Genomic DNA, 14,268 nt, shown 5'->3' on the forward strand with positions numbered 1-14,268 from the left:
TGGTAAAAAGAGCAAATAAAAGTCACTGACTATATCCCTCAGCCCTCACTCCTCACCCCTCAACCCTCATGCCTCACCCCTCAGTCATCTTCCCTGGGCTGAGGTGGATCCCCACTCTCACCCCAGTATACAGATGAAGAGCAGAGGGAAGCAGGCTTTTCTTTTGCAATAGCTCCATAGTGCAATGGTCAGCTCTCTCGGGTGATGCTCCGTTGCTACTTTTATACCCTCCTGGCATATCCTTCCCATATACACCATGCTAACAGACTTACAAACAGCTCATTCAGGATGAAATGGGTGCCTGTCACTGAGGAAGGTTGGATCTTTTCCCTGTCCTCTCCCTCCTTCTCTCTCCCCTTCTTCCTCTCCTTCCCCACTTCCCTCACCTCCCTTTATCTCTCCCTCTCCTTCCCCTTCTCCTCTCCTCTTCCCCCTTCTCTCTCCATATCCCTACACTGTCTAGATTTCACTCTATAGTCCAGGCTGGCACTGTTTTTCCCTCTGTCTTCTAAATGTTGAGTGTGAGCCAAGGTGCCTGGCTATACCTCTCTCTTCTTAAATCTCAGTTACATTCTAAAGGAATACTTACAACCAGAGTACATTAAAACCAACACCATATTCATGTTTCTGAATGCCTTTAATATTTTAACTGTGGCAAGAAAAAAACAGCAACAACAAGAAAAAAAGAAACAAAAACAAAACACAGCAAACACTCAATATGGATTTAAATTTCACACAAATGAAAGGAGAACAGGAAGATACTATTACAATAAAAACAGCAACTTCCTTCCGTATTAGCCTCTCTCTGAATCAGTATAATCCCTAATATATGCTATTAAAGCTTGTAAATCTGAGGCCCTTTGTTTTTCACTTCCGACTTACTAATGTGTCGGGAAGATTAAGCGCAGCTTCCCCTTCCCCTCGAATAGACCACATGCAACCAAGACGTCTTGTCAAGCCAAACCTTTCCTTACCACCACTTTACACAATCCTGTCTGTCCCATAGGGTCCCTTCCCATTTCTGACACAGTTTGAACAGAGCTTAGTAAGCATATACAACATTCAGCATCTCAATGTTACCCAGTTCCTTTCGGCTCTCCAATGGGTGGTCCTACAGGGTAAGTCTCACAAGCTGCTCATGTAAAAGTCAAAACAGATTCACATACATATTCAAATAAAGCCATACTCCTCACACACCCCCAGCACTAGGGATTGAACCTAGGGCCTTATGTATGCTAGGCAAGAGCTCTACCCCTGAGCTATAGTCCCAGTCTGACTTATCTACTTTCAAATTATAAGCAATCAAGAAAAATCATATTTGCTCAAACACAGCATATTTGAAAATTGGCAAATAACTACTGAGGCAAGGTTTGGAATGTGACTTGTAGATCTGGGTGACATTTCTCTGTGGCTCTAGCAGATTCTACATGGGGTTTATTTGTTTGCTTGTTCATCTCTCCTCTGTTGATCTTGTTTCTCTGTAGTAGCTTCATAGAAAAATAAACGCTTACCTCTGCTGATACTGGGGGCCTATGAGGGCAGTGAACTAGAGACAGTGTCAACCTCAGTGACTGCTGTAGAATGAGTGAGAGAAGGCACAACACCTCTTACCCACTTCTCAGAAAACCTGTTTCAATAGTGAGGAGACTAAGAGTGCTCACAGGTCTCAAGATTTCCACACAAACACGACAGATTTTTCTTCCACTCAGCTCTTTGTCTTCTTCACTTTGCAAATGCCAGCAAGTCTGGCCCCATAGCATGGCAGAATTATCTCATTAAACCTTCTTATGTGTGTACCAAGTGCTCCCCAGATTTCAGAGGAAAGCAGGAAGATTCAGGAACTTAATAGGAATGTCCCTACAAACTCTGACTTAATCCCATTATCTCCCATTTCAGCTAGAGTTTCAAACAGGGGAAAGGCGGGTTCCATGTGCTATTTCCACAACCCCCTCAGAGTCCTCCTGTAAGATACTATACTCATTTGAAACAATCATTCCAAAAGCCTTTTTGTCAAAATAAGTCTTCATATCAGTGAATATTCCTGTTTCCATTTTCCTCCTATGTTTTGCAATTTCTACATTGGCAAATTGTATTACTGCCAAGAGGGTATGCATGTTCCCATATGTGCATGCTCATGTGCAGATGTGTGCATGCAAGTGGAGGCTTGAGGCTGGCATCAGAAGTCTTTCTCATCACTCTCTAACTTATTCATTGAAGCAGGGTCTCACAGATGAACTTAAATTTACCAATACAGCCTAGTCTAGCTCATGAGTCATGTATAAAGGGAGGGCCTGTTCTGCTCTGGTACTTTAAAAATAGCTGATATTGAACACTCAACTGTTTTCCTTTATTTTTAGAACACTTAAGTCAGCACATATGTGATGAATTACTGTGTTGTTCACACTAAAAAGTAAATTAAGAATTACTTTTGATTGATCAATTATCATCATTTATATGGCCCGAGGAAGTGACAGCTCTTATGCGATCCAGATTCAGAGGGGTCACTGATTTCAAACAAGAAATGCAAAACAAATTAAAACAGTCTATCCACGACTGTAATTTCAGGTTTATGACATGGTGCCATGAAGCCACCATCAAAGCACTGGCTCGCCGGAAGGCCTCTCTAGCCAGTCTCAAAAACCTACAGGAAAAAAAAAAAACCTGGCTAGCATTTATTCTGGGGCCCAAATTACAGTCTTTAGACACATGTAGTATTTTCTTTATTAAAGCAGTCATAAGGATAAGTAATGTTCATATTTTCAAGAAGGTGCAGTTCACAAATGATCACAGAAGCTAGTACAGTCTGTAAAGACAGCAAATAGTAGAATTCTACTCTGAAAGTCATCTATTCCTGAGTCTATGGTACTTCCTCATGATCCTCTAAAGAATCTTCACATGACTCTGAGGACATCTGTCCTCTATGCATGTGAACTGAAACCTGAGTGGACACGCCAAGAAACATCCCAAAGCTGAGACTTTATGCATCCAGGCCTACGTCCCATCGGATGGACCTCCACGCTAACCCCACAAAGGAATGAATGAGTTTCTGCTCTTAGCCCAACAACTCCTGAGTCATGGCGGTTTCATGAGTTCCAACCAGAGAAAACAATGAATAGTGCATCTCTCTATGGTTTTATAACATTTTGAAAGAATGCAGGTTGGATAGATTAGGCTAATGAATTCTGAAATCAACATGTTTGTGGACATACACTTCCAAGCAGAAACTGTTCTAGAATAAGAACAACCCCCCTTTTCTGATTAGTGAAGTGCACATACATTTTGTCTCACTCAAGTTCTTCTAACAGTAAATCAGAGGCTATGCTTAGCAATTGTTCCCCTAAGGTTGGGACTCTTCTTTCAACTGGAGAAAGGTTGAATATGAAATCCAAGTCCCTCAAACTCTTGCCTCTTCTAATTCCTTGGAGCTGTCAAAGGATCCCCTAATACAGGCAAGAGAAAGGAAGTAACGCAGATAGAAATCAAGAGAACTGAAAAAGCGAGAAAAGCAGCATGGAGTATGACCACGTTGTTCACACTAAAAAGTAAATTAAGGATTACTTCTGACTGATCAATTATCATCATTTTATATGGCCTGAGGAAGTGACAGCTCTTACACAATCCAGATTCAGAAGGGTCACTGATTTTAAACAAGAAATAGAAAACAAATTAAAACAGGGAAGAAAAGGGTGGACTGGCCCTCAGAGTTTAGTCACTATCAAAATAGCCAAAGAAGGGTCAAAGTCAGAGGTCTTCATTGAGCAGGGTGGCACTCAGCATGGTGGACTGCCTATCCCTTCAGCCTATCCCTTGACAGCTCACAGGACTCATTTTCATTAGAGGAACAAAGTGGCATAACTTCAGCTCAGTGTTGGCAGCGGCTACTCTGTTCTAAGTCTTCCTTATTGTAATTCCCACGGACAGTTGTGATGGTCATCACTTCCTCACTGCCCACATTGGACAGTCCTGCCCTAGCCGCACTCTGCTTAGCTTCAGCTTTCAAAACCATGTCTATCTACTGCTTCGAAGGGGCTTCCCCTAGTATTCTCTTTACATTTTAAATCTGATTGTTCTAAACGCGCCCTGAAAATCTAATACCAATGTCTGTAGCTCCTTTTCATTCATAGCACCATATAAAAAAATACACTGAAACTTAATTCAATGGGTAAAAACACTTGCCCGATGACCCCAATGTTTCAATTCCTGGGACCCACATGGCAGAAGGAGAGAAATGACCATTCAAAGTTGTCCTCTGACCTTCACACCCATACTGTGAATTTCATATACACACAAAAATACACAGATTTTTAAAGGGCAGTAACACATTTGAAGGTGTAACTTTCTAATGAGCACATGGGGTTTACTGTTCTTAAAGCCCCCATACTTTAAGATAAACGTATCACTATCTTATATAAATAAGGTGACTACATATTAAAGGTATTTTATCTGTATTATCACCAAGGGTTTGTTGTACTGTTTTGTTGTCCTTAGGAAATTATCTAAGACTTAACTTTTGAACCCAATATTCACTTGAGAAACTTAATAGGCTAACACTCACTTCTGGTTTATTCTTAGGTTTGAAATATGCCTTGGGATCTAGTTAAATCTTAAGATATGAGTATGGGAGACAGGGTCGGAACTCCCAGGGAAGCACAACTTGCCTCCATGAAGCAATCTCTGACTAATGGGCACAGGGTGGGAGAGAAGCAGTCAACAGGACACCAGGACTGCAGAGCTTCAGTCTGAGATGGCCCCCATTCATCTCCACATGCAATGCATGTGTCATGAGCTATGACAGGCAAACCTGCAACTTAATTTGGAAGGTCCTGTGCATGCTAGCTGTGCTAGATTTCTCTTCAAAGTAACTAAACTCCTGACTGAAACAGCTTATGAGAAGAACCTGTCTGGGTCCATAGTTTGAGAAGGTAGGCATCCATTATAGTGGGATTCATGGCAGGGGGAGCACAGGGCTGGAGCTCTTCACATTTTAGAAGATCAGGAAGAGGGTAAGGACTGGAGAGCCAGCACACTGCCAACTTTCTCCCTTTCCCCCTTTTATTTAGTCTTCCTCTCCGCCTGCCGGCAACCCTGTGGGCCAGAGTCACCTATGTTCAGGGTGCAACTTCTCTTAGTTAAACTCCTCTGGAAGCTCACACAGATACATTGCGTCTCCTAGGTGATTCCAAATCCAACCACGCTACAATGCAGATGAACAGTGACAGTAGCCAAGTGCTCCCCTCTCCATTTTTATTGTTTTCTATATTATATGAACAGGAGTACTTCAGAGACTTCAGCATCACAAAATACAGTTTTAAGTATTTTAAGCTTCCCACAATCCCCCCCCCCCCCACACACAAAATACCTGTATTAACTAAAAGCTGCTTATTGACCTTTGCAGAGGCTAAGTTTCACAAACGTCTTTAAGATAAATAATTGCTTCAGACCACATGAGGCGTTTTCTTCACCTTTTATGTGCGTTTACATGACTGGCATGAAACGCTGTACGCTACAAAGACATTTATCTAAAAGTCTAGATTTGGAAGCGAAATAGTAAGAAAATAATAACAAGAGCAATAAATACTGAAGTATAGAGACCGGCACAAAGAGTTCAATGTATCCCCAGAAAGGGTGCCACGTGATGCTGTCTGTCTAAAAGGCAACTGTAGAGTACAGAGGGAGTGTTTAGTTCTGACTGGTTACAGGTTTATCCTAGAAAATGCATCTCTCTAAAACAGTACAGGCCTTTCTCCATAGTCCAGTAGCAGCACCATGTTCCTGCTTAAACACGTAGAAGAAACTAGACCAAGGCATGTTTTAGTTAACTTCTATATTTAGCTTTGGTATAAATTCTTATAATACACACAAAAATATTAATCTGAAATAATAATCCTCACTTGTTATGATAGCAAAAAAATCTTTTGACTTGCACCATCTCCCTGACCAGTTCAGGCGACACAATGGGTGGCAAATAGTTGTCCCATTCTCGAGACAAAAGACATTAAAGATGGAAAGACTGCAGAGAGACTGATTGGGCAGAGGCTCAAATCTACATGCCCTGATTTAATTTTCAGGACTCTCTCTGCCCCAACGCACTCTTTCTGATGCCAAAAAGATCAGTTACACTTTGGGAAAGTGTTATACAAACCTGCTAGGGTTGCTTACTGCTGTAGGGTAGGTGTAAAAGTGGCAATATGGAGGGGTTCAAGGAAGAAAGAAGTGCTTTGCCAATGCTTCTTTATTTTATATCTGAACACCAAGCCATTGAGTACAAAGATATGACACTGAAGAAAACTATCATCGCTTACAAATGGACACACAGAGATTCCAAAACATAATTTAAGTTAGTCTACACAGAGACAGAAAATATGACCAAAGCTTTACCCATCTTCTTCCTCACACCCATGGCAGACATTGCTGAATGGTCACCACACTCATACACATTCAGTCATGCATGGATTCCTGCAAGGAGCCAAACCCAGGAAACTACCTGCTGTCCTAAGAGAACCTAGGAAGTTACCTGCTGTTCTAGAAAGCCTAGTCAGTACAAGGTTAAGAGAGGACGTTCACGGGTCTCAGGCCCCAAGAACTTAAAGAACATCTGGCATTTCCTGGGAGCCGGTTATGAGAATGGGATGGTCTAGGGCAATAAGGATATGACAGTGGGATGGTCTTAGACAATGAGGATTCAATAGTGGGATAGCCCTGAGCATTAACCCTCGCTCAAACTTCCTGGTTTGCTGTGTCTTTATAACCTGCACCCAAAATTAAAGTTTCAGAGCTTGATCAGAACTCCAGACTTGCTCTCATTTCTTGTGTCTCTTGTCCCTTCATTCTTTGCCCCCTTCCCTAAGGTCTCATTGAATCCCCGAGGGCCGGGGCAGATTCGGAATTCACCCTACTCATAATCCTGGGAGATGTCACTGTCTGCCAACAGAAGTTGGTGTATGAGATGCAGTTCCAAGGTTGGCCTCTGGAAACAGCTGGAATGTTACTAACAGCTGGTCCCTAGACCCCACCTGCTCTGCAGCTGACAGAGAATCTTCTGAACATAGGTTGGGCTATATCACATATCTTTCATCAAAACAAAATACATGGATAATTGTTTGAATAGGAATGCCCTCCCATAAACTCGTGTTTGAATGTTTGGCCCATAGGGAGTGTCACTATTAGGAGGTGTGGCCTTGTTGGAGGAAGTGTGTCATTGTGCAGCTAGGTGATGAGGTTTCATGTGCTTACGCTAGGCCTAGTGTGGTAGTCTCCTCCTGTTGCCTGCTGATCAAGATGTAGAACTCTTAGCTCCTTCTCCAGGATTATATCTGCCTGCATGCCACTACATTTCCAACCATGAAAATAATGGACTAAACCTGAGAACTGTAAGCCAGCTCCAGTTAAATGCTTTCCATTATAAGAACTGCCATGCTAATGGTGTCTGTACACAGCAATAAAACCCGAACTAAGACAGACAACAAGGGTATTAAAGTTTCCACATTGAACAAGTAAGTTCTGCTTACTTTGTCTGTTTGCACACGGGATCTTGCGCCGTACCCCAAGTTGTCCTTCAACTCAGAGTCTGGCTGCTTTAGCCTCCTGAATTCTGGGATTTCTGGCAGGGGCCACCATATTCAGATAGTTTTGGTCTGTATGTTTGTGCTTATGAGTATGCAGGTAAACGTTGGTGTGGAGAGAACATACATGCATATGTGTGGAGGCCAGAGGATGAGCCCAGGTACTGTTCTTTCTAAGGAGTTGTCTACTTTGTGTTTTCAAGCAGGAGCTCTCATTTGCCTGCTATTTTTAGATTCGACAAGACTGCCTGCCCAGTGAGCTCCAAGAATCCTCCTGTCTCCACTTCTGAGTACTGTAATTGTATGTGTCTATCACTATGTCCAGCTTTTTTGGTGGTTTCTAGGGAATGGACATGGGTCCTCATGTTAGCATAGCACAGTGAATACTTTACAAGAGGGAGGTATCTCTCATGCTCCAAGTTTTTTCTTATTAAAATGACTAATTGAGTTTTTTGTGCTCTCCTGTTGGATGTGCTCAGTGGAGATCCGTGACTGTGACAGTGGGAATCCATGGCTTTATTTTTGACATTATCCAAAAACAGATCATCTATGTTTGTGTCTGTTTAGCCATGATGCTTGCTATCTGTTCTTGCATAAGGAATGTACAGTTTTCTCACTTCTGAAACGAATGACATAACCAAGTGTTATTTAGCTCACAGAAATAGGTTTTCTCTAAAATTAAACCAAACCCTAAATGGAAACATTTTAAGATTTTTTTTCATCAGTAAGCTTTGATCACCGGTAATGTCTAAATAAATGTGAGCCATTTAATTCAAAGGAAAAAGTGCACTGCTCACCATTTCCAAACGTTCTCGCCCCAGAACTGGAAATCCATACAGAGGATGAATAAAGCCAAACACATGGACTTGGGCTAAGATTAGACTTACTGACGTCAGCATGGTTTCAAGACATGCATATGGATGAATGCCGAAGCAGAACTGAGTGAATAGCTGGTGTGTGTGTGTTTACACATACACAGAGACATTTTTTTCAGAGACTCTGTCAACTAAGGATGACTGAAAGCAATGAAAACTCCCATCAGCTGAACCTGGTGGTATGTTCTTATAATCCTAGCTATCTGGGAGGTGAAGGCAGTAAGACTGCAAGTTCACGACCAGCCCCAGCAATTCAATTATACCCTAATCATGAAATAAAATTAAAAAAGGGCACTGGGAAAAGCTTCGTGATAGACTGAGGAGTCCACCAGGACCCAACAGATAGTTTCCAAGCCATGGTCACACAGGCACCCCTGGTTAAACACAGTGGGTCCCAAGACAAAGCAAAAAGACATAACGTGGGAAGTGAATTGGCGTGTGTGTGTGTGTGTGTGTGTGTGTGTGTGTGTGTGTTGTGCTTTTTTCCTTGGCTCTTTTTCTATATTCATCTTTGTTTTGTTCTATTCAAGTTTCTTTGCTTTTATCTTATTTTATTACTTTTTCCTTTTTCTTTTTTCTTTCTGTTTGTCTTTTTTTCTTTCTATTTTCTGCCTTTCTTTCCTTTAGATGTCTGTTTGTTTTCTAATGAGAGAGAGCAAGAAAGGACACAGATGTGGATGGATAAACAGAGACTAGGAGGACTTGGGGGAGAAAAACCTATAATCAGAATATATTTAAAAACAAAACAAAATTTAATCTGAAAGGGTTGACTTGAAGCATTCTCATCTCCCCCAAAAGAAGATAATATGCAAAAAGATATTTTGGTATGGAAGACAAGAATTATTCTAAGATCAAGTAAATCGAAGAAATATGACAGCTGAATGAAAGCCATGGCAGGTGTGATGCTTTATTCTGTCAACTCGACATTTCCAGAGAAAATTAATTAAGGTAGGAAGGCCCACCCCATACCTGGGCAGTATGGTTCCATTGACTAGGGTCCTGATTGAATTAAAGGGAGAAAGTGAGGTGACCACAGCATTCACCTCTCTGCTTCCTGTCTGTGTATGCAGTGTGACTGGCGGCCTCAGCCTCCTGCCACCATATCTTCTTCACTGTGATCAACTGTGCCCTCACACAATAAGCCAAAGCAGACCTCCCCTCCACTTCTTTTGTCCTATATTTTGTCACAATAAGAAAAGTAACTCATACCACAGGGGATTTTCTTTTGCTAGAAAAGAATATTACAGGAAGTAGTAACAAAATGTGACTCAATTCTGCAAGTGACAGTGTTGTGTTACTGTCAACTTCCTGGTTTAGATCACCATTTTGAATTTATGTAAGAATTTATTTTAATTCTAAAAAAAAAAAAAGCAGGGAAGGGGGCCACAAGAGGGCTCAGCAGAGAAGGGTGCTTGCTGCCCAGCCTAGCAACCTGCGTCCAATCCCCGAGAAATACTGCATGGTAGAAGGCGAGAACTCCCTCCTGGCAAGTTGTTCTCTGACATCCACACATGTGCATGCATGATGAACAGATTCATAGACACACAAATGAATATAAAAAATACTGACACACTTATGAGACTGGCGTTCTCTCTGCTGCATGAAGGGGACACAAGGTACCCTCATAAGCAAAGAAAAAAAATGGGGTCAGCAAAGGCTGAAGTAAATGCTCAAAGAATGCACAGACGTTTGTGCCTGTGAGCCTGAAGTTACAGTAAAATAAAAGGAAAAGAATCCAAAACCAAGAGAGTCCTCCAGTCTTTAAAGACAAGGAAAAAGAAAAAGCACACTCTATCATGTTGATTCATAGGCCATCCTGCCACTTCCACTGGTCTCAGAACATTATCTTCCCTATAAAAATACACACTGGTGACCCTTGTGCTGCAAACTAAGCACTGGCTGCGGAGGTGGGGCGGGGGGAAGACCCTGCTTGGCTTTCTAGGGAACCTGATTAGCAAGGACAGCACAGCCAAACAGACAAAGGCAGAGGAGGAGTGGCTCCCACCAAACCCTCTGGGGCTCCACAGAGATTCTGACTGCTCTCAGGTCTCTTGAGTCAGAGAGCTTTTGGGACAAGTGTGTGTTTATGAATTCTGGGAACGGAGGACGTGGTGGCTCTTTCTCTACACCCACAGAGTCACGTTTGCCGGCCTGAACCAAAAGCTATTTCAACCACGCAATTGCTATAGGCTTTTATCACCACCTGATGCAAGCCCTAACAAACAGAAGACTGGGCTCAGTCTTCCAATTCATAAAGCTTCAAGATAGAACTCATTATCTATGAATCTATTTATCTATATACATATATAGGTATAAGTATCTACATACAAGAGAAATAGATACACACATATGCAAAAGAGGGAGAGCAAAAGAGGGTGGAGGGAGTGCACAGAACAAGCATCAAAGTGTGCTTGCCAGGCTCTCTGTTCCTAGGCTTTCTTATGATTTTTTTTTCTAAATGGACATTCAGCCAAAGGAGGTGTTCAGAGAGCTTGCCAAACACTCGGCATGATAAGGAACTGGAGCAACAGAGAGGTGGCTAGTGTTGGCTACACTACAGAAAGATGGCTTGTTCCCTGCCTGGGACACCCCTGAGGATTTTTAAGGCTTATATTGTTTTTATGTGCTTTTTCAACTTTTGTTCTTCCTATGTCATTACATCAGACTTGGGTAGGATCTGATTAGGTCTAAACTCCAGATCACAGAGATGTGTTCTGTTTGTGAAGATCCTGCTCCCATTGGTTAACTCATGCTTTGGGCACTATGAAGATTCTTCTCATGTTCTCAAACTGCTAGAATTCAAGGAAGAGTCAAGAGCAGAAGGCGGCCCGGAAGGGTTGGAGGTGGAGGGGTAGGAAGGACAAAATGAGGATCAGAAGCCAACACTGAACATGGGGCGCATGCTGTGTCTCTGAGGCAGATGTGGGGGAGAATGGCAATCTACACATACAGACCCAGGCCAACAGAGGATACACAGCGCTAGCTAGCACACACCTAATGCTCCTGCCACACATGCTGGGAGGGCACTTAACGCAAGGGGCCCAACAGCCCCAGCTCCTGCTTTCTCACCAGGCCTTGGCAGCACAAGAGCAGGAATCCCATCCGGGACTGTCACTCAGGCAGTCTGGGAAGAAAGGGATGCTGACAGCTCCATTCCTGAGCAAAGGACTGTAACCCATTCAACACCACAAAAGGTTGCTTCAAAGATGGCAGTTCTCATAGCAGTGGTAACCAACGGCCTGATAGCCCACAGCTGGCATCTACTTAAAAGGCACGGCTTCTGACAGCATCCCCACATCTTCTAAAGCTGTTGTACCCAGATGCTCATGTAGCAACTCATATGGGACAGACTCACCCCGCAGAATGGATGAGGTTGCATCTTTCTCTGGATTTAATATCAGCAGCCTCTTGAAAGGACTAAAGTTCCCACACTGGGGCTCTGCTAAGCCTGCTCACCGCCTTGAAAATGGGAAGATTTGGGACAGGAAAACAGGAAGCCTAATTCTTCCCATATGTGTTCTCTCTCTCTTCTCTCTCTCTCTCTCTCTCTCTCTCTCTCTCTCTCTCTCTCTCTCTCGCACACACACACACACACACTGAGCCATCAGATCCTTGCCCCCTGTTAATAAAACCCAACACAGATGAGGTGAAGCAGAGAGCCTATATGAAGTCACGAGAATCACTCTATCATGTCAGAAGAGATTAGAACCCAACGGAGAAGGGTGCGCTTTGTCGGTTGTGATTATGCATGTGGCGGCTCTCTTTCGGGATCTCCCTTTCTGTCTCAACAGTGGGGCATGATTAATATTTTACATACTGTCCAAAGGGGGAGTGTGACTTACCAGAAACCGTACTGAACATTTCAAACACAGATCATCATCTGCCAAAAGAAAATCCTACCCAGCTGGAGATTTCTCATTTGCAAAACTTAAGAGCAATGAAATTCCATGACTTGAGAAACTGGCTGTCCCACCGATGCCTTGGCAACACAGGCTGTACTTATCTTTTTGAACAATAGTCCCAGAAAATGTATTCGCTTTCAAAAACTATGGTAATGCATCTGAGCTCTCAGGAACGGGGCTGCTGTCCAAGCAAGTGGCTGTTAGAGAAAATCTATTAATCTAGGCTGGAAAGTCCAATGTATAAGGTTTAACTCCAAGTTCAGATCTCATTTGAAGGTCAAAGGCAGTGTAACAATATTAATAGCATCCTTAAGTCAAAAATCAAGTATCTTTGAACACTTAGGTGACCACAGGCTCTTATTCTCAGCCTTAACTCGGTTACTTTGTTTACTCAGGAAGATTTAACTCTGTATCCCTCAAAGGACATACAATTACCCTGAGAAAAACTATACTATTCACTATTCAGTTGGTTCACATAAAACTGAAGCACTGGAAATTCTGTTCTCTATCTTCTTGACACTTCATGCCCTCAAGAAGATGCCCACGAGTAACATAAACTTCACTTATGGCTTAACATAAAAATGCCCAGGAGATACATATGCTAAACCAAGATGTCTGGGAGAGCAGACTGCTCAGGTATTTGTGATGCTTTTCTGGCTTTCTGTTCAGTGATTATGGCCATGGCCATGGCCACGAATGAGCTTCCTCTGGCATCTAGCAGGTCACCCTGGAACCTCATAGTTACTTTTTCTCTAGAAGGGGATGAAACAGTTTAGTTCCCAGAAATACTCATTAAAAATGGGAAATCTGAATGGTCCAAAACAGCGACCAGAAGTCTCTCAAACTTTGCAACAAGAACCCATGCGAAGAGGCGAGAAGTCATCAGCTTCCTTTCTGCATCCTAGAACTGTACCTAATCTGTCACCGGAATGCTGAAGCGCTGTTTGGTGCTGTTGAGGGGATCCATCAGTGTCAATCTACAAACCTGCTACACAGTAACTGAAAAAGGAATCCATGGGTGCTGATGAGAGAGGATCCTACAGTCGACTTTGACCTGCATGTCTCCAGGCAATCAAACGGTACAATGGACCCCAGGCAAGCAGCCAGAAGGCGAGCATGAAAGAGCACAAACTGCCTGCTTTGCTGCGCTGTGAGCCTTAAGGAAAGGAGAGCGACTCTTTCTGAGGCTGACACACTCATGCCCAATTTGAGTCCCAATTTCTCCAACAGGGGGCTGATCGTCTGTTTCTAACTAGCGTACAAACCCTCAGATGGTTGTTTTGCACAGAGCTAGAAACGAGGCATAGCAAACAGATGTAGGTCTCCGTGAGATGAGCCAAACTGTGAACATGCCTTGCCCCCCTCCCCAATCCAGTCTCTCCTTGCTGAACAACAACTTCACACCAAGGCAATCAACACTCCATCAGGTTACACACCACCCTCAAAGTATACTGCTGCCCACCCATCCCTACAAGAGGCGCCCCTAACCCCAGCTCCCTAAACATCCTGCCCGAGCCAGGCAAAGGTGGATGGCAGGCAGCCTATTCAGACACCAGCCAGTGTTCACATACCTCAATAATCCTGTCATGAATTTGCAGGCCTCCTTCCTTGGCTGCCGGCCCACTGTCAACTATTTTGGACACAAAGATTCCTTCACTGGAGGATCCATCTTGATTGTCCTTTGGGTTAAAAAAAAAAAAAAAACCACAGGCGTGAATGCTAGGCATGGAAGTTGGCATGGAAAAAAGAAAACCCCAAACTTTGCACTCTGCAACCTCAGCTTGTCAAAAGTGGTGTTAAGCAGGGGTGGGGGGGATGCTGTTTGTTTCCTTTCATTTCTGTTTTAAACTGAAACTGGCTCATATACATTGTAAAAATATTCCAAACTAGAGCCAAAGTTAGAGCACAGGAGGGGTGTGCTATCTTCGA

The 14,268-nt window shown here is 43.0% G+C and overlaps 1 protein-coding gene across 1 annotated transcript in view; it reads right to left on the reverse strand.

The window, feature by feature from the left end:
* Positions 1 to 14,268, reverse strand: part of Pdzrn3 (PDZ domain containing ring finger 3) — a 226,732-nt gene that overhangs the window by 190,169 nt on the left and 22,295 nt on the right. Inside the window, exon 3 of the mRNA XM_028773028.1 lies at positions 13,911 to 14,018. Within this exon, the coding sequence (XP_028628861.1) occupies positions 13,911 to 14,018 (108 nt within the window). The remainder of the gene's footprint in view (positions 1 to 13,910; positions 14,019 to 14,268) is intronic.

This window comes from Grammomys surdaster, unplaced genomic scaffold (assembly GCF_004785775.1).
Source record: "Grammomys surdaster isolate TR1022 unplaced genomic scaffold, NIH_TR_1.0 220, whole genome shotgun sequence".
NCBI lineage: Eukaryota > Metazoa > Chordata > Mammalia > Rodentia > Muridae > Grammomys > Grammomys surdaster.